This window comes from Lithobates pipiens, unplaced genomic scaffold (genome assembly GCF_037356315.1).
Source record: "Lithobates pipiens isolate NorthernLeopardFrog02 unplaced genomic scaffold, aLitPip1_a1.2 Scaffold_18, whole genome shotgun sequence".
In the NCBI taxonomy this organism is placed as follows: domain Eukaryota; kingdom Metazoa; phylum Chordata; class Amphibia; order Anura; family Ranidae; genus Lithobates; species Lithobates pipiens.
In genome coordinates, this window is record NW_027507758.1 from 429,488,082 (window position 1) to 429,510,856 (window position 22,775).

The 22,775-nt window shown below is 37.5% G+C and overlaps 1 protein-coding gene across 1 annotated transcript in view; it reads right to left on the bottom strand.

The window, feature by feature from the left end:
* SMC4 (structural maintenance of chromosomes 4) overlaps window positions 1-22,775 on the bottom strand; it is a 97,372-nt gene that overhangs the window by 74,254 nt on the left and 343 nt on the right. Inside the window, exons 2-5 of the mRNA XM_077488063.1 lie at window positions 19,341-19,476; window positions 18,502-18,680; window positions 18,020-18,211; window positions 17,115-17,291 (exon numbers count right to left, since the gene is read on the bottom strand). Coding sequence (XP_077344189.1) covers window positions 17,115-17,291; window positions 18,020-18,211; window positions 18,502-18,680; window positions 19,341-19,470 — 678 coding nt within the window. The 5' untranslated portion in view covers window positions 19,471-19,476. The remainder of the gene's footprint in view (window positions 1-17,114; window positions 17,292-18,019; window positions 18,212-18,501; window positions 18,681-19,340; window positions 19,477-22,775) is intronic.

Consider the following 22,775-nt stretch of genomic DNA (forward strand, 5'->3'; position numbering starts at 1 on the left):
TCCAGGATATGGTCAAAAGAAAAAGAAAAAACTAGGGATGCACCGAAATTTCGGCCATTGAAACAGTTTGCCCAAAAATGGTCTTTTCGGCAATGTGCCGTAAAAACAAAAAAAAACCCATGGCCGAAAATGGGGCGGCGCCAGGACAGATCACCCGTCCAATACTAGGATGGGTGGTTTATCAAAGTTCCCCAGACAAGGAGGAGGGTCTGTAGGTGACGCTGTGATGTTCCCATCGCTGTAATAAAACAGACGGCGGCTCTCCTCTCTTCTACGATATAGGAAGCCCACCGTTCCGTCCAGGTGCTGCTCCATTTTCGGCCGTTTGTTTATTTATTTTTTTTCGGCAAATTGGCGAAAAGGCAATTTTTCGGCCGAAATTTCAGTGCATCCCTGGACTCTTTGTAGGAAAACAATGTACAGGTTAGAAAAAGAAAACCTACTAACCATGCTGCCACAGGACTGGTCCAGTAGGTACAGAAGAACCTAAGGGCTCCGTGGAAAACTGATAATTTGTGCACTGACATAAGGCGCATGGAAATGAGCCATCCTCAGTTTGTAGCTTGCCGATAATATTTCCTGAGACCATGCATGGAAAATGCAAGTTGTACAAAGCAACCGCAAAAGTTAAAAGAATGTTCCCCCACTCTGGAAAAGGGGTATGCACTATTTGTACAGGAAGGCTGGTCTATGGCCTCATCAGAGAGAATGTGCAGGCTGTACAGTCAGTACCTCAACCTCAGCATCTAGAATCAATCTCTCAAAGACCATATGGAACACTACAAGAATATTTCAGTACAGCACCTCAACCAAGGTGCCTAAACGCACACAAAAAAAAAAAAATAAAAAAATTGTGTGTGTGTGCGCGTTAGGCACCTTGGTTGAGGTGCTGTACTGAAATATTCTTGTAGTGTTTTGTTCCATATGGTCTTTGAGAGAAAAAAAAAAAAAAAATGATATATATATATATAATTTATTATTACACACACTGACAGAAGAACTATTTGACAGCAAACACTGGGAAGATTTTAGCAGATTGACACAACTGATATTAAAAGGTTACAAGCTTGTGCCCACGTGTAGTATAAATCGGGGGTCAACAGTGGAGGGATCCTCTAAAAGGAGATTTGAGCAGCTTGCATAATGCCATGTCTCCAAATTTTGTAAGGAAGTAACTTAATAAAAAAAGGAAAGGCTTTGTGACATGCTCAAGGACAAAAAGAAGGGCAAAGACAGAAAGCATAGCAAGAGCCGTCAATTCCACAAATTCACGGGTAGCGTTGACCACAGCAATAAAGCAAAATAAATAAATCTGGGTTGGGCCACTAGAACAAAATTGGTCTGAAATATTTTGTGAAGGGAGGGCATGGACGTCATATCTAATATTCGATTAGCAGACAGATCTTTATCAAACAAAGACCAATGTCTGCATTGCATTTAGCAGAGAAGGAAAAAAAAAACAAAAAAACAAAAAAAAAACACAACACCCTAGAAGTTGGTGGTTCAGACCATAATAAAACCACACTGAACAGAAAGCCAAGTGGAACCAAGTCCTGTGGTTCGCTTACATACATACAGCAACCCCATTTCTGTTTGACAGAGATAGAAATGAAGGCCAAACAAAATCTAAGCTAGGGGTTACAACTCAAAACTGAATCCCTCAATTGCCTATATGTACTGGCCTTGGCCAGCACAATTTGCTCAAAAAAAATAAACACTTGGTGGCCACAGAGAAACACTGGAAAGGAAGAACGGTTATGAAAACACGGCATCTGCGCAAGGATAGGTGCCAATGCTTAGGAACATATTTTCCCCCCCCCCAAAGCAGAGGCTCTAGAGAATAAATTGGTGGGTGTTGCGATGGCAAAAGTGCCCAAGTACAATCTGGATGTGGTCTGCTACTCAACCTGCATTAGTAGGCAATTCTGCAGCTTCTCCATCCAAAACAATAGCAATCTCATTGTTTAAATGCATGTGTTCGCTTCTAGTTTAGCACTGCATCAAAGCTCAGAAAAAAAAAAAAAAAAAAAAAGGAAAACATTTTAGCTCCCCACGGAATAGCCAGCTAGGTACAGCTGCTTCTGTAGCAAATAAACATACATACATACATAGCCTCAGACTTAGGGGAAACCTCAACTAATCATAAGCATGTTAGGTAGCCACAATGGTGAGTTGCAGAGACAGGGGCAGAAAAACCGCTTACAGCTTCAGCTCTGGACCATTAATGCTATAGGAACTCCCTAGACATGACCTGAGTAGAGTCCTGTTTGTACCAGTAGCTGTAGATGACTGGTGAAATTTCCAGAACTGCATGGCTATCACAGGGGGACCGCCAGTATTAACTTTGAAAAACCTGCACTGGTTGGCTGACTGGAGAGACTTGCACGATATTGTTATTTGGCATGAATTACCAGCAGCCGTTGATAAGTAGAAAAATCTCCCAAACAGAGAACTGCAGAAGTGAAGAAAACTTGCTTACTCTGAAGACAAAACAATTGGTTGCATGCCGTGCCGCTTGTGGGCAGGGTTATGCTGTGCTGTCTGTTTTTTGTTGCCAGTGTGGCAATGACAGTTAGGGCTGAAACAACTAAATCAATTAATCGGCCAGTAATATAATGGGGGGAAAAAATAAAAAGAAGCCCTTTATAGTACAAAAAGCAATTACTGTAAATATTACTTTCACAGTTCTACAGAAAAAAAAAAAAAAAAAACCACACACACACACACACACACACCTTACAGTAGTGATTTTTTTTGTACTATAAAAAAAAAAAAAAAAAAAAAAAAGACTAATTTTTTTTTTTTTAACCCCATGAATGTTACTATACGTCCTAAACCTGGTTCACATCTATAATTTTTTTTTCAGCCGCTGCATATTTGGAAAGCGTCAGGGGCTTTTTTTTTTTTTTTTTTTTTAAACGTAAAACAGTTTTAGTTCAATGGAGAAGCTGAAGAAACTATGCAATACACTTTTTGCAGGAATTTGCATTTTTTTAATCTGCCCAACAATAAATTAGCCAAAAAAAAAAAAAAAAATGTAAAAAATTCCAAAAATGCAAAAATCGCAGCAAAATCACATGCGCAAAAATCAAAAACGCACTGCATAGGTTTGACCCGAGCCTTATGCTGGCGACAAGGGTCGATTTTAAGATGAAAAATCTTTGTACATTCGCTGAAAGAATGTGGTTTGAAATTTTCATTTGTTTTTAAACTAAATGTAACTTCTGAACGAAAACCGCATACACTGTCTAAAAATTCCTTTGACCAAAAAGTTTTCTATTTCCAAATTTTCCTGTCACTGTGGCTGAAAATGAACATTGATTTGACCCCACTAACGATTAGAAAACCGAACAGTCTTAAAATTACATATTTTTTTGAAGGAAGACATTTTTTTTTTTTTTAATAAAAAAAAATTTGATCTCTGAGTCTTATGATATTTACCAGATTCACCCTTTAGTAGTATATACAGTATATCTCTACGGTCTGTTATTCTTAGAGTGGATTAGATATTGTGCTCCCTAACCATATTAGTTGGTTATTTATATTTACCACTGCATAGAGATATTAAAGTATAAAATTGCCTTTTTTTATTTTTTATTTTTTTAAACTTTACATATTAACTAGTATACCGCAAAAAGCGCAAGACTGGCTGTGCCCCTCAGACTGAACAGATGTTTGCCCAATGTTATTTATGACTGCATATACAATATGTGTTAAAAAAAACAAAAACACTTAACCCTGCAGATAGGGATGCTCCAATACCATTTTTTTTTTTGAAAATTGACTACAAGTACCGATACTTTTTGTTTAGTACTCGCCGATACCAACTACCGATACCTACCACAACTGATTTTATTTTATCTTCAGCTGTCAGCAATGGTACAAAGCATTGAAAAGTTATTTACATATGAAATAAAAAAAAATTATTTTCTTTAGTGCTTTTTAAATTTGAAAATATGTTAATATATAAGTGTAAAAATATTCACTAACAAAGCAAAAACAAAAAAAAAAAAAAGTTTTAATTGTTTATCGTTTATAAAATAGATGTGAACAAAAAGAAAAGAAAAAAAAAAGCAGGAAAATAATATTCAAAATTGGAGGAGAATAGGGAGTTAAGGCTGATTAGAGTAAATTAAGGGTTATTACGGGGTTAAACAGAGGAACATGTGTTCATCGCTGATCTGCAGATGAAGAAACAGAAATATACATAAAGAAACAATGTTTCTTTTTATTTTAGGGTTTCAGGGCTGAGCAATGTTGTTAATAAACATTGTGGCTTTTTTTTTTTTGACAGCTCCAATTACCGGACTTCTTTAACACTGGGGAGACCCACTGACAGCTCAAAGAGCAGCCTGAAAGTATCAGTTTCAGGCATCGGTGCATTTACACGAGTACCGATACTTGTGCAAGTACTTGGTATCGGAACCGATACTAGTTTTTCAGGCGACCAAGACACTGCTCACCAGTTGCCCAAAATGCAACCTCATGGCATGGTATCCATCATGACAGAGGGTACTGATCTTTAGCAAACGTATTTCCTCTCCACGTATATTATTCAATAAAAAATAAAATAAAAAATAAATAAATAAACACACAACACACAGCATAAGAAAAGAAAGGTAGTAGTTTCAATGAAATCTGCAGTAAAGAAAAATTTGAGGGGCCTCCTAAAAGTTTCTGCATTTAATATATATTTTTTTATATTTAAATGTGTGCAGAAATTTCACCTTCATCATCAGGTGTAACTAGGGAGAAGATAGTGGACAGTGGGGGGGAAAAAAATAAATAAAATAATTTCCCTTAAATAGCCTGAGCAAAAAAAAAAAAAATAAATAAAAAAAAAAAAAAAAAAAAAAGGAGGGAAGCTCCCCCACTTGGCCAACCTGGAAAGTACTAATGCCGCCCATGTCCATCCCTTTATGACTACACTGTACTCATCTTCTGATGGCTACTTCCAGCAGGATAATGCACCATGTCACAAAGCTCAAATCATCTCACCACTGGTTTCCTGAACATGACAATGAATTCATTGTTCTCCAATGACCTCCACTGTGTCACCAGATCTCAATCTAATTGAGCACCTTTGGGAAGTGGTGGAATGGAAGATTTGCATCATGGATTCTTTACTTCCAGGTTTCCTTACCAGGAATGGCGGCGTCTGGGGCGCCAACATTGCGGGCTCCCTGTCCATACATTAAAAGTCAGCAGCTGCACTATTTGTGGGGGGGAGGGCGGCACGCTCACTTAAAGCAGAGGCCCACCCTAAAGTGGAGCTTCCGCTCATTGGAACCCCCCCCCTCCGGCACCACAATTGGCACCTTTCAGGGGGGAGGGGGGGGGGGGTGCAGGTACCTGTACAGTACAGGTATCTGCACCCACTTCCGGCGTAGATTCTGCAGAAGCTACGTCCCTTTCCGAAGGTCCCCCACTGCCTGCTGGGAAACACACGGATCCCAGAGACAGTGGGGACCATCCTTATTGCGCAGCGCAACTCGCGCATGCGCAGTAGGGAACCGGGAAATGAAGCCGCAAGGCTCCATTTCCTGATTTCCCATACCCAAGATGGCGGCTGCAGCACCCGAGAGACGATCAAGAGATCGGCTTCGAGTGCCAACATCGCGGGCGTGCTGGGCGGGTAAGTGTCATTATTTTAAAAGTCAGCAGCTGCAGTATTTGTAGCTGCTGGCTTTAAAAAAACAAAAAAACAAAAAAAGGCGGACTCCCGCTTTAAACTTATGTTAAACAAAGAACTGCAGTCTGCTCACATAAATTGTAATAAAAACATATTTGCCATTCTGAAGCTTCTCTCCAACCACTTTGCATATTTTTTTTAAATATACAGTGATTCTGTACTTGCCAAATATGCTGCACAAAACTCCCTCCACCGAGTCTGGTTGCAACCATTTTAACTGGGCAGCTGAAGCTGCTGCCTGTTCACTTGCTGGATTTATACAGACACAGACTCACACCTCTAGCTCTGCAGCCCTCATTGGCCCTCTTATGAATCAAACAGGAAGTGGGCTGTATAAAAAAGGTATTAACTGGCAGGAAAAAAAAAAAAAAAAGTTTCACTATCCAAAGTTAAAACAGCAAGGGCAGAAGATTTAATAGATGGAAAGTTGAAAAAAAAAAAAAAAAAAAAAAGACTGAAGATCCGCTTTAAAATAGGAGTCAGCACACACCTGCCATCATTTACAGTGCCTACAGCAAAAGCCATTGTCTACAGAATGTTTCCAAAGCATCAGAGGGATCTTATTGTTAAAAAGCTATCAATCTGGAGAAGGGTACAAAAGAATCTCCAATGCATTAGATATACCATGGCACATAGTTAAGACAATATGGCACAACAGTAACATTACCAATAACTGGATGTGCCACCAAAATTGATGTAAAGATGAAAAGAAAACTGGTCAGGGAGGCTGCCAAGAGGCCTACAGCAACAATAAAGGAGCTGCAGGAATATCTGGCAAGTACTGGCTGTGTGGTACATGTGACAACAATCTCCCGTATTCTTCACGTTTGGGCTATGGGGTAGAGTGGCAAGACTAAAGTGTTTTCTTATGAAGAAAAACATCCAAGCCCGGCTAAATTTTGCAAAAACACATCTGAAGTCTCACAGAGGCATGTGGGATAATGTGTTATGGTCTGCTAACAAAGTTTGAACTTTTTGGCCATAATTCCAAAAGACAAGCTTGGTGCAATAACAAAACACTGCACATCACCAAAAGAACACCATACCCACAGTGAAGCATGGTGGTGGCAGAATCATGCTTCAGGGCCGTTTTCCTTCATCTGGAACAGGGGCCTTAGTCAAGGTAGAGGCATGATTATGAACAGTTCCAAATACCAGTCAATATTGGCATAAAACCTTCAGGCTTCTGCTAGAAAGCTAAACAAGAGAAACTTCATCTTTCAGCATGACAACGACCCAAAGCATACATCAAAACCAACAAAAAGTAATGACTTCACCAGAAGAATAAAGTTTAGGGTGATCTGAAGAGGGCCGTGCACAGGATTTGCCCTCACAATCTGACAGATTTGGAGAGTTTTTGAAGAGTGGGCAAATATTGCCAAGTCATGATGTGCCATGCTGATCGACTCATACCCAAAAAGACAGCGCTATAATAAAATCAAAACAGGTGCTACAAAGTATTAGTTTAAGTGTGCGCACACAAAAAATAAATATATATATATATATATATATATATATATATATATATATATATATATATATATATATATAGTTTTTTTTATTTCTCTCTACCTAAAATGATTTCAGTTTGTTGTTCAATTGAGTTGTACAGTTTATAGGTCACATAAAAAAAAAAAAAAAAAAAAAAGTGGAAAAAGACCTGAAATTAGTTGCCCATGTCTAAATCTGCATCACAGAAACCTGACATGTTAACAGGGGTGTATAGACTTTATAGCCACTGTAATATCTCAATCTATATTAGCGACAACCAGACAGAAATAAAATGGTCTCTCTAATCTTCAAAGTCTCTACAACAGGTTTCAAATGTATTTGAGGCGCCCGAGTTCCTGGGCAGCCAGTTTTTGGTCTGTGTGCCATGTACAATTGGCATCATCAAGAAAAATAGAATATAAAAAAAAACAAAAAACACAACACTATTTGCAATGTTTTGTCATGTGGGTACTTTGTAATAGATATTCAAATACAAAATTGGTGTTTAATACTCACTAGGCACTAAACAATGTTTGTGAAGTATAAAAAGGCAGATAGTTGGATTATTCCAGTGATAATGGTTTTAGTATATTTTTCAGGTATTATGCTGAAAACGTTTATGCCATTTCTTCCCCCCCCCACCAGCACTGCTACCCTACTATCCTGACAGGTGAGTCTGTAGAAAAGGTAGGTGCAACAAGCTCAGCTGTCACTTAGGAAGATATAATGTAGGCTTGAAATTATTCCAAAGCAATATCAAATTGAATAAAAATGTATACAATGACCAAGTTTTTGTTTTACAAGTTGTGTTTATTTTCAGTTCTTTTTAAAACCTGCATCACTAAAGTAGTGTTGCAAGCTAGATTTCTGGCATTAAAAAAATAAATAAATAAATAAATAAATAAAAAAATTGTAGGAATGAACATTTTTAAAAATTGAGCACCAGAGCAAAATGGTAAGACGTATGTTCTTGAAAACCTGCTTCCATGGCTAGGATTTCTAGTAACGACTACAAAGGCCATGATCACTGAGGATATACTACTTCAACAATATTGAACACAAAAAAAAAAAAAAAAAAAAAAGACACAGGCTAATAGGTTCAATTATAAAAAAAGGGCTTATTCACAAGTGCAAATTGTGTATTTTGTGCATTAAAGATTCTGTGTAAAAATATGTGCCCAAAATACTTGGGTTTATATGCGAACGAGTAAAATTTGCAGCTCTGCGCATTCAAAAATCCCACTTTTTTGTGCACGACTTAACGCAGTGCACATTTCTACGTAGACGCAGCTGCATGTATATGCTCAATTACTATAGTGCTACAATTCGATGTGTACAAAACCATTTTGTACACATCTAAGAGTTTTTTTCTGCCAGAGTGAATGAACCCCAATTGAACAATTTTCATACATTGCACTCCAAACTTTGGAAACCAGAGAACACAAATTTACTTTGCATGATTAGGGATCCATAATAGAAGGATCTACGTAAATATAGGTAAATATTTTTATTTATTTATTTTTTTAAACCAGACATGCACATCTGCTTTAAAAACAGGCAATTTAACCACTTCAGCACTTGAAGATTTAGCTGCTGAATGACCAGGCCATTTTTTGTGATACAGCACTGTCACTTTAACCACTTCCCATCCAGGCCAATTTTGACATTTCTCTCCTATGTGTAAAATGAATCTTCTTTTGTTAGAAAATTACATAGAACCCCCAAACATATAGGTGTTTTTTTTTTTTAGCAAAGACCCTAGAGAATACAATGGCAGTCGTTACAACTTTTTATCTCACACGGTATTTGTGCAGCAATTTATAGAACACTTTTTTTGGGAAAAAAACTGTTTCATACTTTAATAATAAAAAAATAAAAAAAAAACATTAAAGTTAGCCCAATTTTATTTGCATAATGTGAAAGATGAAGTTACGCAGAGTAAATAGATAACCAACATGTCATGCTTCAAAACTGCACACGCTCGTGGAATGGCACCAAACTTCAGTACTTAAAAATCCCCATAGGCGATGCTTTAAACATTTTTTACTGGTTATGCGTTTTGAGTTAGAGGAGGTCTAGGGCTAGAATAATTTCTCTCACTTTAACATTCGCGTTGATACCTCACATGTGTGGTTTAAAACACAGTTTTCATATGTGGGCTAGACTTGTGTATGCGGTTGCTTCTGCATGTGAGCACACGGGGACATGTGGGCTTTAAATTTACATTTTGTTTTTATTGTTAGACTTTTATTTATTTTATTTTTTTAGTTTGACACTTTGATCAAAAAAATAAATAAATAATTTTTTTTTTTTACTTTTATTCCTATTACAAGGAATGTAAACATCCCTTGTAATAGGAATATGGCATCATCTCACCTCTAGGCTGGAAGCCTGAAAAAAAATGATCTTGGATTCTCAGATGAGGCGGCACCATTCGTTTGAATGCAGAGGCCAGGCGTGACGCCATAACATTGCGCACAGCTTCCGAATGATCAGAAATCTCTATGACCACCATCTGGGGCCGGCGGATCCGTTCTCCGACTCACCGAGGGAAGCAGTGAGTCGGAAAAAGCACCAGAGGGCGGCGTCCCCTCCCGCCGCCCGTAAGAGCGATCAAGCGGCGGAACAGCCGCTATGATATATCCTATGGTGTAGGGAATCGCTGGCTCAAATCTGATGCCTGTAGCTGCAAGCATCATTGAGATATACCCCCCCAAAGTCAAGGATGTCTCTTGGGCGGGAAATGGTTAATCGTGTGGTCGTGCAGGGCTGCACCCAAACAAAACTGACGTCCTTCCCCCCCCCCCCCCCCCACAAATCAAGCTCTCTTTTGGTGGTATTTGATCATCTCTACTCTTTTTTTATTTTTTTTTAATAGTGCAAAAAATAAAAAACGCACACACAAAAAATCTATTTTGTACTTTTTGCTATAATAAATAACACCCCCCCCCTCCTTTAAAAAAAAAAAAAAAAAAAAAAAAAAAGCTAATTTCTCAGTTTAGGTCGATATGTATTCTACATTATTTTATTTTTTTAATTACCAAAAATAAGTAGTAGTGTCTACAAAATAGGGGATTTGTAGCATTTTTATTTTGTACTAGTAATGGTGGCGATCTGTGATTTTTTTTTTTAAATCGGGACTGCGACATTATTGCGGACACATCTTTCGACGATTAACAATTATACAGCAATCAGTCCTATAAAAAACGCACCGATTATGGTATAAATGTCACTGGCAGGGAAGGGGTTAACACTAGGGGGAGATCAAGGGGTTAACTATTACCTGTGTGTTCTAACTGTAGGGGGAGGGGACTGACTAGAGGATGACAGATCGTGGTTCCTAGCTATTAGGAACTCACAATCTGTTCTGTGAGGAGAGATGGAATGGGGATTTGTGCGTTTACACACACATCCCTGTTCTGCCTCTAGTGCACGTGACCATCGACCACGAGCATCGGCAACTCTGCAGGGCAGCGGGCACGCACCTGCTATCCTGTTTAAAGGGGCCAACGTATAGCTACGATGGCTCACGGGATCGTGCCAACCTGCAGCAGTATAATGATGGCGGATGGTCAGCAAGCAGTTAAACCACTTGACCAACGGAAGATTTGACCCCCTTCATGACCAGACCACTTTTTGCGATACAGTAGTGCGCTACTTTGACAATTGTGCGGTCATGCCACGAAGTACCCCCAAATACAATTTATGTCCCACAAATAGTGGGTTTCTTTTGGTGGTATTTGATCACCACTGCATTTATTTTTTGCACTATAAAACAAGACAAATTTTTTTTTTTTTTCTTAAAAGCCAAAAACGCCCCAATAAAGCGTATATTGATGGGTTTAAGCGAAAGCTATAGCACCTACAAACTATGGGATATCAAATATATAAAGGTGCATACAAACTAATTCTAAAATTTCAATTAACTAAGGTGTAGAATTTGGGCAATTTGAGCGCTGTGATGATACACTAGGTAAAGGGATTGTGGTTTGTGTATCTTTAGAAATATATAAACTATGGGATATATTTATGGAATTTTTTTTTTTTTTAATTTATACCAGTAATGGGGATCAGCAACTTATAGTAGCACTGTGATATTGCAGTGGACAATGGGACACTGACACTTTGTGGGAACAGGTGACAATAATACTGATCAGTGCTAAAAATATGCACTAACTGTATTAATGACACTGGCAAGAAATGGGTTACACATTTAGGGCGATCAAATGGTTAACTATGTGCCAAGCCAGTGTTCTGTATGTGCTACTTTTACTAGGGGAAGATATGGATTTCTAGTCCCTGATTTGCAGGAACACAGTACCCATTTCTTCACCGTGTGACTGGCGATTTGCCTTGTATACATTAGGCAGATGACCGTTTTGTGTTTACTTGCGATCAGCAGGTGTCGGAGCACACGGAGTGCCCGTCACCCGTCGTGAACAATCACAGAGGCGATACACACAACAGGCAAAAATGGAGAATCGCATACATGCACGTGATTCTGCACACAGCTGCTGCCCTGTGGCAGTAAGACTACTACAGGGTGGTCGGCAAGTGGTTATTGCAGGGCCAGCTGCATAATATCAACACAGAACCATAGCATTCATCAAAAATTGGGCATTTCTTCAGGTTGAGTTTTTTTGTGCGTTTTGTTGCAATCATTTCATGCCATACACTATCCAAACGTTGCAAGACTGCATTATATGTACAGTAATGCTTGGGGGAGGGAGATTGTTTGTTTCAGAAAAGAAGGTGAAGATACAACTGTAAAGCATCTCAGGGGCAGGTTACATTCGCCAACTGCAGAATCCAATTAGCTAATGAAGCCAAAAAATTGTCCAGTTTTGGGAAGATTTGGCAAACTTAGTTTCAATGTCAACAAATCGCTTACGACAGAAACAAATGGAAACATTAAGTCAAAATAAACCTCAATGGCATGAGGAATTTTATCAGTACAAACAATTCGTTAGCCAACAAAGCAGTTATAACCCAAAAGGTGGCCACACACATAATTGATATAATTCAATATGAATAGAGCATGTGGATGATACTAAAATGTTGAAATTGAATAAGAATCGTAAACCACAAACCCTACATTTGATTTAGTGAACTTGGGATAGATTTCAGTGCTGACAAGTCAATGGGCATTTAATAAATCGCTTCTGATTGATCAAATAAAAATTCACGTGCATCAGCAACCAATTGCATGACATATCTAGGTCCCTTTTTCAAAAGATGGTTTCAGATAGATCGTATTTTTAAATAGATACCGTATGTATTTAATAGATACAGTATGTGTTGCATTACATGATAGCTTATACTTATGATCAATTGTTTGTTGCAACCGCTCACATGTGACTCTAATTGCTTTGAGTAAGGCTACCTTTAAGATCTTATCAACTTTTCATAAAATATTTGCTAAATAAATAATAATATAATACCAGTCTCAACCCTAACAGACACACAATTGCTTCAATTCAACCTACTAAAGTAATGCATTTAGAGAAGAAAAAAAAAAAAAAAAAAAAAAAAAAAAAAAGGGGGGGGGGCACACCCTGGACTACCAAAGTTTATGAAAATCCCATGCAGACTTAAAAGCACTTCCCAATAAAGAATTGCTGATTCATTAATGAACGTTACTTCCACATCCTTTGTAAAATTTATGAAAGATAGATATATATATATATTTTTTTAATTAAACAGGTGACAAGAATTTAGAATTAAAAAGGTGCAGTGATCTAACTACCTCGACTCAATCTAAACAGAAAATGATTCAACCACTGCCTTCGTTTCAAAATTGAAATAGTTTTTAAATAGATCGACTCCTCAAAATCAATGCAGAGCGTTTTATAGATTTTTTTTTTTGGGTCAAAAAAAAAAAAAAAAAAAAAATATGTAAATTTTTTTATATATATATATATATATATATATATATATATATATATATATATATATATATATATATATATATATATATATATATATATATATTACACACACACACATACACATACATACATACACACACATATATATATACACACACACACACACTTTTATTGTCATTGTCCATCCTCTCTTAAGAGTTAATACACAATCACAATAGTAAATACATTTTCATATGAAATGCTGCGATCAAGGACAAAAAAAAAAAAAAAAAGAAGGGGGAAATGAAGGGACAGAAGTGAATGGAAAATTGAAGGTAAAGGCAAGGGCAGCTTAGCTAAACACTCAAGCCACTTCCTGAATCCCTTAGGTTAACCTCATTCATCTGTGAGAGATGTGCAACTTTCATTAAAGCATTACCACAAATGAAGATGTAAACACCGCAAAACACTTCAGTTATGTATTTTCACAATTTCAGCTGAAGAAAATGATAATATTTACTTAATGAAAAGGACTTGTTTAAAAAGAAAATGCACGTAAGAATTTAAATTTGAAGATGTACCATATAACAAGGCTTTACTGGCTTAATTTTTTGTTGAAAAACAATTCTCAAAACGAGTTTCTCAGTATTTAACCAAATCTTTTATTGAACTAGAGGGAAGGCAAAATACTGACATTTAATACAGTATAAAAAAAGGCAATGTTGATTTCTTAAAAAAACAATGCACTCTAACAATCTAAGGGCCTTTGAAATCTTGGTCCTAGCCAGCAATATAGAGTTAAAGTGGTAGCCTACAAAAAGCCTAACTCACCATCCTGGTAAGACAAACAAGCAATCTAGCCATTATATGGGAGGGCGCCCTCATGGGCTTACAGTCTGCAAGCATCACAGCGTTTTTTTTTTTTTTTTTAATACTAATGCATGTACAATGAACATAATGAATTAAACACAACACATCTTAACAAATATGATGACGCGGTGGAATATAAAACACTTACATTGAAAATTTATTGCGGATTAAAGAAACCGTGAAAGTTACACTCGTACAAAGACCTAAAGCCAGAATAGATTGACCCCTGTGTAATTAACACCACACATATGCATAAGTAATGGGGTCAAATTCAGCTAGCATGTACTGGCCAGAGTGCTGATAAAAACATCATTAGAAGGGTGGCTGGACAGAGGCCATATTTGGTAGCTGGGCGTTGGCTGATGAACCAAGCTAGAAAGCACCAAGAAAAGGAGGGGAGATGCAATCAATGACGCAAACATGCAAAAAAGGCTCGAGGAGTGTCGGTCAGGGGTGGAGTTTGGAATGGTGGTGTTACAATAACAGCCAATGGCAAGCTGCAGATGGGAGAATTATAAATAAAACACACACAATGTGTATAAATAAATGCACAATTATGTCTTTCCTCAAATACTAAATTTACATTATTTTTAAAAATGATAAAAGTACAAGAAAATGCTTTCAATAAGCCAGGGGGAAAAAGCTAAATCTACAACTACCAAACCAAAACTAAAAGGCTACTAAAAATAAAAACCTATCAAAACTATACTTGAATACGTTACAACTCATCAATAGCCTTAAAGTATTTGTACTGATAAACTGCCATTGTTCAGAAATTAACTGCTTGTGTACAGTAAAGAACAGGTAACTAGGTCCAGGAATCAAGAACTGGATCTGTGCCATATCCAAATATTCCTTTTGTTTACTCTAAAAATAATGAAACTTGTGCAGATGCAGGAGCTTCAAGTTTATATTAACTTTGTATTAAAAAGGTTTATGACAAAAAAAAAAAAAAAAAAAGGGAAACCCTTTAACAGGAACTAATATCTTGCCATCTATAGGCAGAAGATAGCTAAACATAACAATGACATTTCACACTGTAGTAACATGCACCAAAGGATTCATGTTAGTTGAGACCATCTAGTAAACAAGTTAGAAAAATGCTAAACTATACTACCGCATAATAGTATTGCTAGACAGTCACAATTTATTGTTACAATAAAGGATAAGGGGTACAGAGGAAGAAAAACATTTTTTGCAAGATTGGCTTACTATGCAAGTTAAACTAAAAAACGACTTAAAATCCACAATTGAACTGCAATAAGATTATCAGTGTCATGGTCTGTTAAAATGCAGAACACTGCATGAAAACTAGCCAGAAAGTCTACATGCATTTCACCCTGTACGTTCTGTAAACTTCAGCTGAGGTGTACTTCACAATTACTTGAACACCACGTTTCATCAATAAAATAAGCTTGCTTATATAGTATTTCACAAGAAAGAGAACACCACAGTTTTAAAAGTACCACAAAAATAAAAATAAAAAAACACCTGAAACAAAATATTTAATATAGAAAAAAAAATTATTTTTTTGATATGATAGAGATAGATATAGAGAAAAAAAAAAAAGAACTTTCCAGAGAGCAGACAAATGATTTCCGGCAACCAGGACAGTATACCAGCAAGAGAAAAAAAAACAAAAAAAAAAAAAAAAGGGAAAATCTGTCACGGTCAAAAAAAGTTCTTGTATCAATACAATTTTTTCCAAAACGTTACAAACTTTCCAAAACAGGAATCTACAATTGTATCAATTAAGTTTTTTTCCCCTTCCTTTAGTCTTTAGATAAAATTAGGTCTTTCAAGTGGCCACCTCAATTTACCATGAGAACACCATATTTAAAATATCGTTTAATTGTATCTCTTCTACACTAGACAAACTTTTTTTTAACTAGAATACACATGCTTGGTCCACCTGGCCCAAATAAATGTGCAGGATTTTTTTTTTTTTGAGGTCTAAAATCAGAACGGTGAGCTGCTTTATTTAAAAGGTATACGTAGTATACAATTATACATATTTATTAAACTCCATAAAAGAAAGCACATGCCCTTCATGAGGATCCTTCAAACAAAAACTGATGCAAGAAAGCTGTTTTTGAAGACATTTATATGGCAACTGATGCAAGTCATACCGCATGCCATAAAAAGGTTTGTACCATTAATGCAATATGAAATAAATTACACACATGCATGAGATTACTGTTCAACATACTACTTATCACAATATTGCCTAACTAAACACACCCACATATAACTGTAGAATTTGTAAAGCATCCACTGAGTGAGGTGTGGCAAAAATCCATATACAAGACATAAAGAGGTAGCCCTCTCAAGACAAAAGTACTACAACACACTGAACTATCATAGATGGCCTGGCATACAAAGAGTTAATAAGCAAGACCCAAAACTTCACTGTAGGCAGTATTTCTTGGCAGAACAATTTCACCCTTTTAACAGCACACTATTCGGCACTGGAAGGCTACAACAGCAAACGATTTTGGAAAAGCAAAAGACACTTCCCACAATTAAAGTGAAAACTCATGAATTGCCCATTACTGCTTCTATCTCTTCACAGCAATATATAAATGGCTGCATAACAGCTCAAACCAGTCTACAAACACACACTTAAAAGTACTAAACAAGCTTACTTCTCAAATACCTTCTACAAGAATACACAACTTGATGCAGCCATGAGTCAAGAAATCCAACTATATACTATTTATATCTAACACAAAAAATAAAGTATAAAGATTAATAATACAAAAACAGCATTTAAGTCCTTCTGGGCCAGTAGCACATGAAAATATCCAAAGAGGTGATGTTGTGTTCTGCCACACTAAAGCAGCACAATAATATTGGGGTTCTCTATCTTACCACCCAATATTTACGTGCTGCTAAAGCAGAGCAGGTCAAACTATTGTCCTTGGTTGTCATTTCACTAGAACAGTATTCAGTATTGAGACAGATTCCATAAAATACTGAAGCAGCAAATAATGATTAGTATCTTTAATAAACTATGCAAATCATGATGTGCTGCTACAGCTTTTAAGGGTTTCACATTTGGTTAGAAAAATATATTTAAAAAAAAATATATAAAACTCCCCCCCCCCCCCCCCTTTTTATATTTTGTAAAAAGTAGAAGAGACTGTAAAACTAGTGCAAAGTTTATGAACATGACCACAGAAAGGTAAGCTTACCTGCAAAATAAGGAACCTGTTATGATCCAAATCGATCCCATGACTTCTGAGCAACGCACCCACGTCCTTAAATGAGCTCTTTTTACCACTAATGTGATACACAGAAGAATTATCTTTGTAAGCAGTTCTGGCTACATAAAATTTGCTGTTAGGAATTACTTCAAAATCATCACCTTCCTGTTAAGGATAAAAATATATATCTATATTAATGAGAAGAAAGAAAGAAAGAAAGAAAGAAAGAAAGAAAGAAAGAAAGAAAGAAAGAAAGAAAGAAAGAAAGAAAGAAAGAAAGAAAGAAAGAAAGAAAGAAAGAAAGAAAGAAAGAAAGAAAGAAAGAAAGAAAGAAAGAAAGAAAGAAAGAAAGAAAGAAAGAAAGAAAGAAAGAAAGAAAGAAAGAAAGAAAGAAAGAAAGAAAGAAAGAAAGAAAGAAAGATGTACTGTATTAATTGCTTTGTTTTAATTTTAAATTACGTTTTTTTTTCCCCAATAAACTAAGACAAACATGTAACGTAATAAAATCAATAGAATACAAATAAAGTTGATATATAAAATATTTTTTTTTTTTTTTTTTAATATCAACTTTTTATTTGATTTCTTCAACAGAGCGCCAGCTTTTATTTGCAGGCCTTAGATAACAATGGAGAGAATATCAGCATGCAAACAGGAAACAAACAAAAAACGGGGAGGTAGGAGTAGATTTGTACAAAAATAGAATGTGCAAGTACACTAAATATGCAATAGTAGTCAAACGTATTTTAAAAAAATAAAAATAAAATGGGAATGTGTTAAACAGAAAAATAAAACAGTTAAACAGAGAAATACAACTTTATCTAGCACTCTGTTCAGACTTTCAGAATATATAATTTTTTTTTAAACTGAAAAAGAATGTTAAGAGAGTTAGTTACCTTATCTACGATTTTCTGAAAGTGAACTTCCACTGTACAACTTTGAACATCTTTATGCTGGTCAGAATTGTGGATCAACACGGACAGCTTTTTGGATCTTATTTTTTGTGCTCGATAGCCAAAAACAAAAAGCATTGAATCGATAACGTTGGACTTTCCACTGCCATTGGGTCCAATAATACATGAGAAACGCTAAACAAAAACAATGAAAACAAAAAAACTGCCACTTGATTACAGAAAAAAAAAAATATATATATATATATTATGACGACCAAGCAATTCACTTCACCAAGAGAGAGAAGAAAAAAAAACACAATCTAGTGTAAAAACAGCAGACTGTAACAAACTTGATTACATGAAGATCTTGGCATCATCATGAAAGCATTAGTGTGTACATGTAGGTTACATTAGAGTAATAATAATGGGCAATTAGGAAGGATGTAGGTGAGCATTGTAGACTACAATAAGAAGACAGGTCTTACCTTATGAAAAGGCCCCAGTATTTGTTCCCCAGCATAGGATTTGAAGTTCTGGTTTACAATATGGGTTATCATGAGACGAGGAGCTCCAGCTTCATTGGTCATTGCTGGAGGTGGGGGAGGAGGGATGCTACTCAAGATCTCCTCCAAACTTCGATTATCAACCGCCTCATTAGAAGCTTCTAAAAAAAGAGAAGAGGTATGACAGCAATGGTGCATGGCCCCTGTATGAATCAAGCACAGGTTGGCCCCCATTCCAGTGACACAGGCTGCTGTAGGGGTCCCGATTACCGCCCTTCCTCCCCCCCGGAGCCCCCACCCCTATTTCAAGAACTAAGGCAGCAATCGGGCTTTTTCCACCCTTTCCAGAGTCAGCCAGTTGCTCGCTGACCACAAGCTGACAGCGTGCATTAGCGATAAAGTTCGCTCGGCCGGCCCCATGCACTATACAGCAGTGTTAGTGGATCATCTTGCGTATGATCGGGCCGCCTCACCTGAAAGAACGCGCACACCGCGATCGGCACAAAGTTCTGTACATCGCCCTGCCAGGCACTGACGATCGGCCGGCTCTCTGCGCAAGCAAGGAGTTAATCGCCTGTCATCGTCCCCGTGGTCATGCTCTTTACACAAAGACGACCCCCTCCCCGCACAGAAAACTGCCAACTCCCCAAAGGTTGCAGAGGAGAGGGGTCCATCATGGAGGCATACAGAGAACTGGCACCCCGTTCCACCAGAACCCCCCCACCGGGAACTGCATCACACCGATTGACTTAGTCCATGTCCCATTCAAAGAGCCGATTCCTCCCCCTTATAGGAGTTCGCAGTGACAGTGCCATGCATACCCTGTGTAGGTGCATCCCCATCTGCTGCCACTTCTTCGGGAGCTGTCGGGGCTCCATCCCTCTCATCCAGCGACTTCTCGGTGGGCTCTCTGGCCACAGCTGTAGATGTTTTAGTCTTTTTGGGTGGCATAGTGATCTGTGTAGCCAAAACACAAGGCAAGTCATCAGAAGAGAGCCCCCCCCCCCCCCCCTATATGGTGGAGGGGAGGCTCATCGGTGCACACCTAGACAAATCAGGAAAAGGTCACCTTCCCTTTACAAAATAATACAATGAAATAAAAGATCTCCTTCACAATGGCTGGATTTTAGTGTTCCGAGCCATAAACACAGGAACGTTAGACTTGATACACCTATGCCTTTGCTCTGACATTGTGACACTTCTAATAATGACAGCCCAGGATGATTGTAAAGTTCTCACTTATTCTGGTGATCATTGTACACAGCTAGATGAGATCACACTCCACTGGATGAGTCCTACAACAACCAGACCACTATCCAGTTCAGCACATCAGAGACAGGTCTGCCCGATTGGCATCACACGCCTTATAACCATCAGCACACACAAGGCTCACCTCCTGGATAGGGATTCTTATGTCCTGTAAAGTGACAGTCAGGTGACATGCCAACGTCCCTCGTGAGAGCTTTGTGAATGAAGCATCGCCTATGACCAGAACGTTAGTGCATTGTCATGCAATAATCAGGGCGCCATAAACCCACCATAGTTCCCTCTAGCCACGAAACCCACCGATTAGTGTCACCCTGCCCATTATAGGAATGTCAGTGTGCAGGCGATCCGCCAATCACGATGTGCTATGAATAACCAGTTACATCTATAGAAATAGACCGCCAAACACACTGATTACTAATTACAATGTATTATATTAGTGTCCTGATGATCTATCGTTTATTCCATAATCAGGAGGTCCTATCATTTCTATACCTAATCCATGAGAAACACCGATCTATATGGCCCTGTGTGTTATAGGGTGTTGTTAATCAGGTGATCTGTCATTCATTCATTCAATAATAGGGATGTCCCAAGATGCAAAATGACAGAACCTCTCTTTAGAGTACTGTAGGAATACTAGCCTTCAGGTGATCTGACATTCATTATTCAGGAGGTTCTGTAATCGGTTACAGGATCTTTCAACCATGAATCAGTATCACACACTTTGTAATATAGAAAAATGTCTGACAGGTCATCTGTGCACCAATATTCATATAATACACACACAGTCACAGTGCGATATCGATCGTTGTGTGTCGGTCTACATATACATTGTAACTGATCATCCCAATACATGAATGGCAGATCACCTGAATGCTTGTATTCCTATACTTGGTGTGTGTCATGGCCTCTAAACAGAGCTCCTGTCATTATAGGACTTCAAGATTACCGAAAAAATGACAGATCAACACAGTACTAACATCCCTATAACATACAGATCGATGTGCCATGGTTTAGGAATACAAATAATAGGACATCCTAAACTGGGCCATACAGATCGGTGTGTGTCATGAGATAGAAATGAGAGGGCCTCTTGATTATTGAATAAACGATAGATCACCAGGACACTAATAGAACGCATAGTAATCGGTGTGTTACCGATTATTGAATGACTGACAGATCACCCGAGTACCAACATCCCTATAACACACAGGGCTATACAGATCGCTGTGCCATGGTCTAGGGATCGAAATAGGACATCATAAACTGTACATGGGTGGCACATCACCTAGACCAGGGATTATCAACCAGGATTTCACGGACCCCTAGGGTCCCTCCAGAGATGGGTTCCTTGAGCAATCAGTCATTTCTGCCTCTCACATAAATTCCCACTGACACCATTGATCCTTTTAGCCATCTATAGGGGGGTCTTCCCAATCACAAGTGGAAAGATCAGTCTTCTTCCCACTGATAAACACTAATGTTGCAGATATAGTCATTTTTAGCAGGGGTGTCCTGAAACCAGAAAATAATGGTTCCTCTGATTTGAAACGGCTGACCTAGACACAAAGTACATATATAATGATACATCGCAAAGGTAATCGGTGTGTTTGGTGGTCTCTTGATGTATTGTATGGGAGTATATATATATGATTATTACATGGAAGGCAGATTGCCTGGACACTGACATTTAATAATCCGGATGTCATACAACTGCAATATCTAGAGACCATGTCACACACCGATCAGTAAGTTCACAGTGTATGTATGGTATGAAAAGTAATGCTCAGCTAATCTGCCAATGTGTCAAATTAGGATGTCCAATAGTTACAATATATATATATATAGATCATGTCACAATGTGTATTTATCTATACGAGTGTCCAGGCGATCTATCATTTAATTTGGAGATCCTATAATTAGTTATATTATGTAGTTACAATATCTACACGATACACCGATTGGTGTCCAGGTGATCTGTCATTCAATAATGAGGATGTCCTATGATTGTTTACAATATCTACATCAGTACAAAAAAAAAAAAAAAGGAATATATATATATATATATATATATATAAAATATTTTTAGTGCGATACCGATCAGTGTGTGTTGTATATATTGTCACTAATTATATAGGACCCCCTGGTTTGAATGATCAGGTGACAGGTCACCTGGAGATCTATATTATACATACACACAGTGTGTAGATAGCTATCTAATATAAAACGATATATACGTATGTATATAGATATCCACACACTATATATATATATATATATATATATATATATATATATATATATATATATATATATATATATATATAGATAGATAGATAGATAGATAGATAGATAGATAGAGAGATCCAGGTGACATGTCACCCGATCATTCAAACCAGGAGGTCCTATATAATTAGTGTGTGATATATATATATATATATATATATATATACACACACACACACATACACACAATATGTGTGTGCGTCTGGATCTGTCATCCAATCAGGATGTCCTGTAATGACAATATCTATATAATGACGATCAGTATCGTCCTGTGTATTACAGGGATAGTGTCGTCCAGGTGATAGGTCATTGAATGAGGATGTATATCTACATCATACATCAGTATCACACCGATATATATATATATATATATATATATATACCCCCAAAGTGATGTGTCATTATGTCAAAGCTCCTATAGAATTAGTGACAATATCTCCATCACACACCACCGATGGGAATCGCCCCGTGTATTATGTTGATATCAATGTCCAGGTGATCTGTCATTCCATCAGGATGTCCGAGAATTAGTGACACTATGTATACGATGACGATCAGTATCGCCCCGTGTATGGATAGATCGGGCGCCCTGTGGTTGGGTGTTCTATAGTTAGAAAAGCTGAGTGTCACCCTGTGTGGGGAGAAGTGTGCCGACCAATGTGAAGATCGTGCCATGTATGCCAGTCTCCTCGGATGATGTG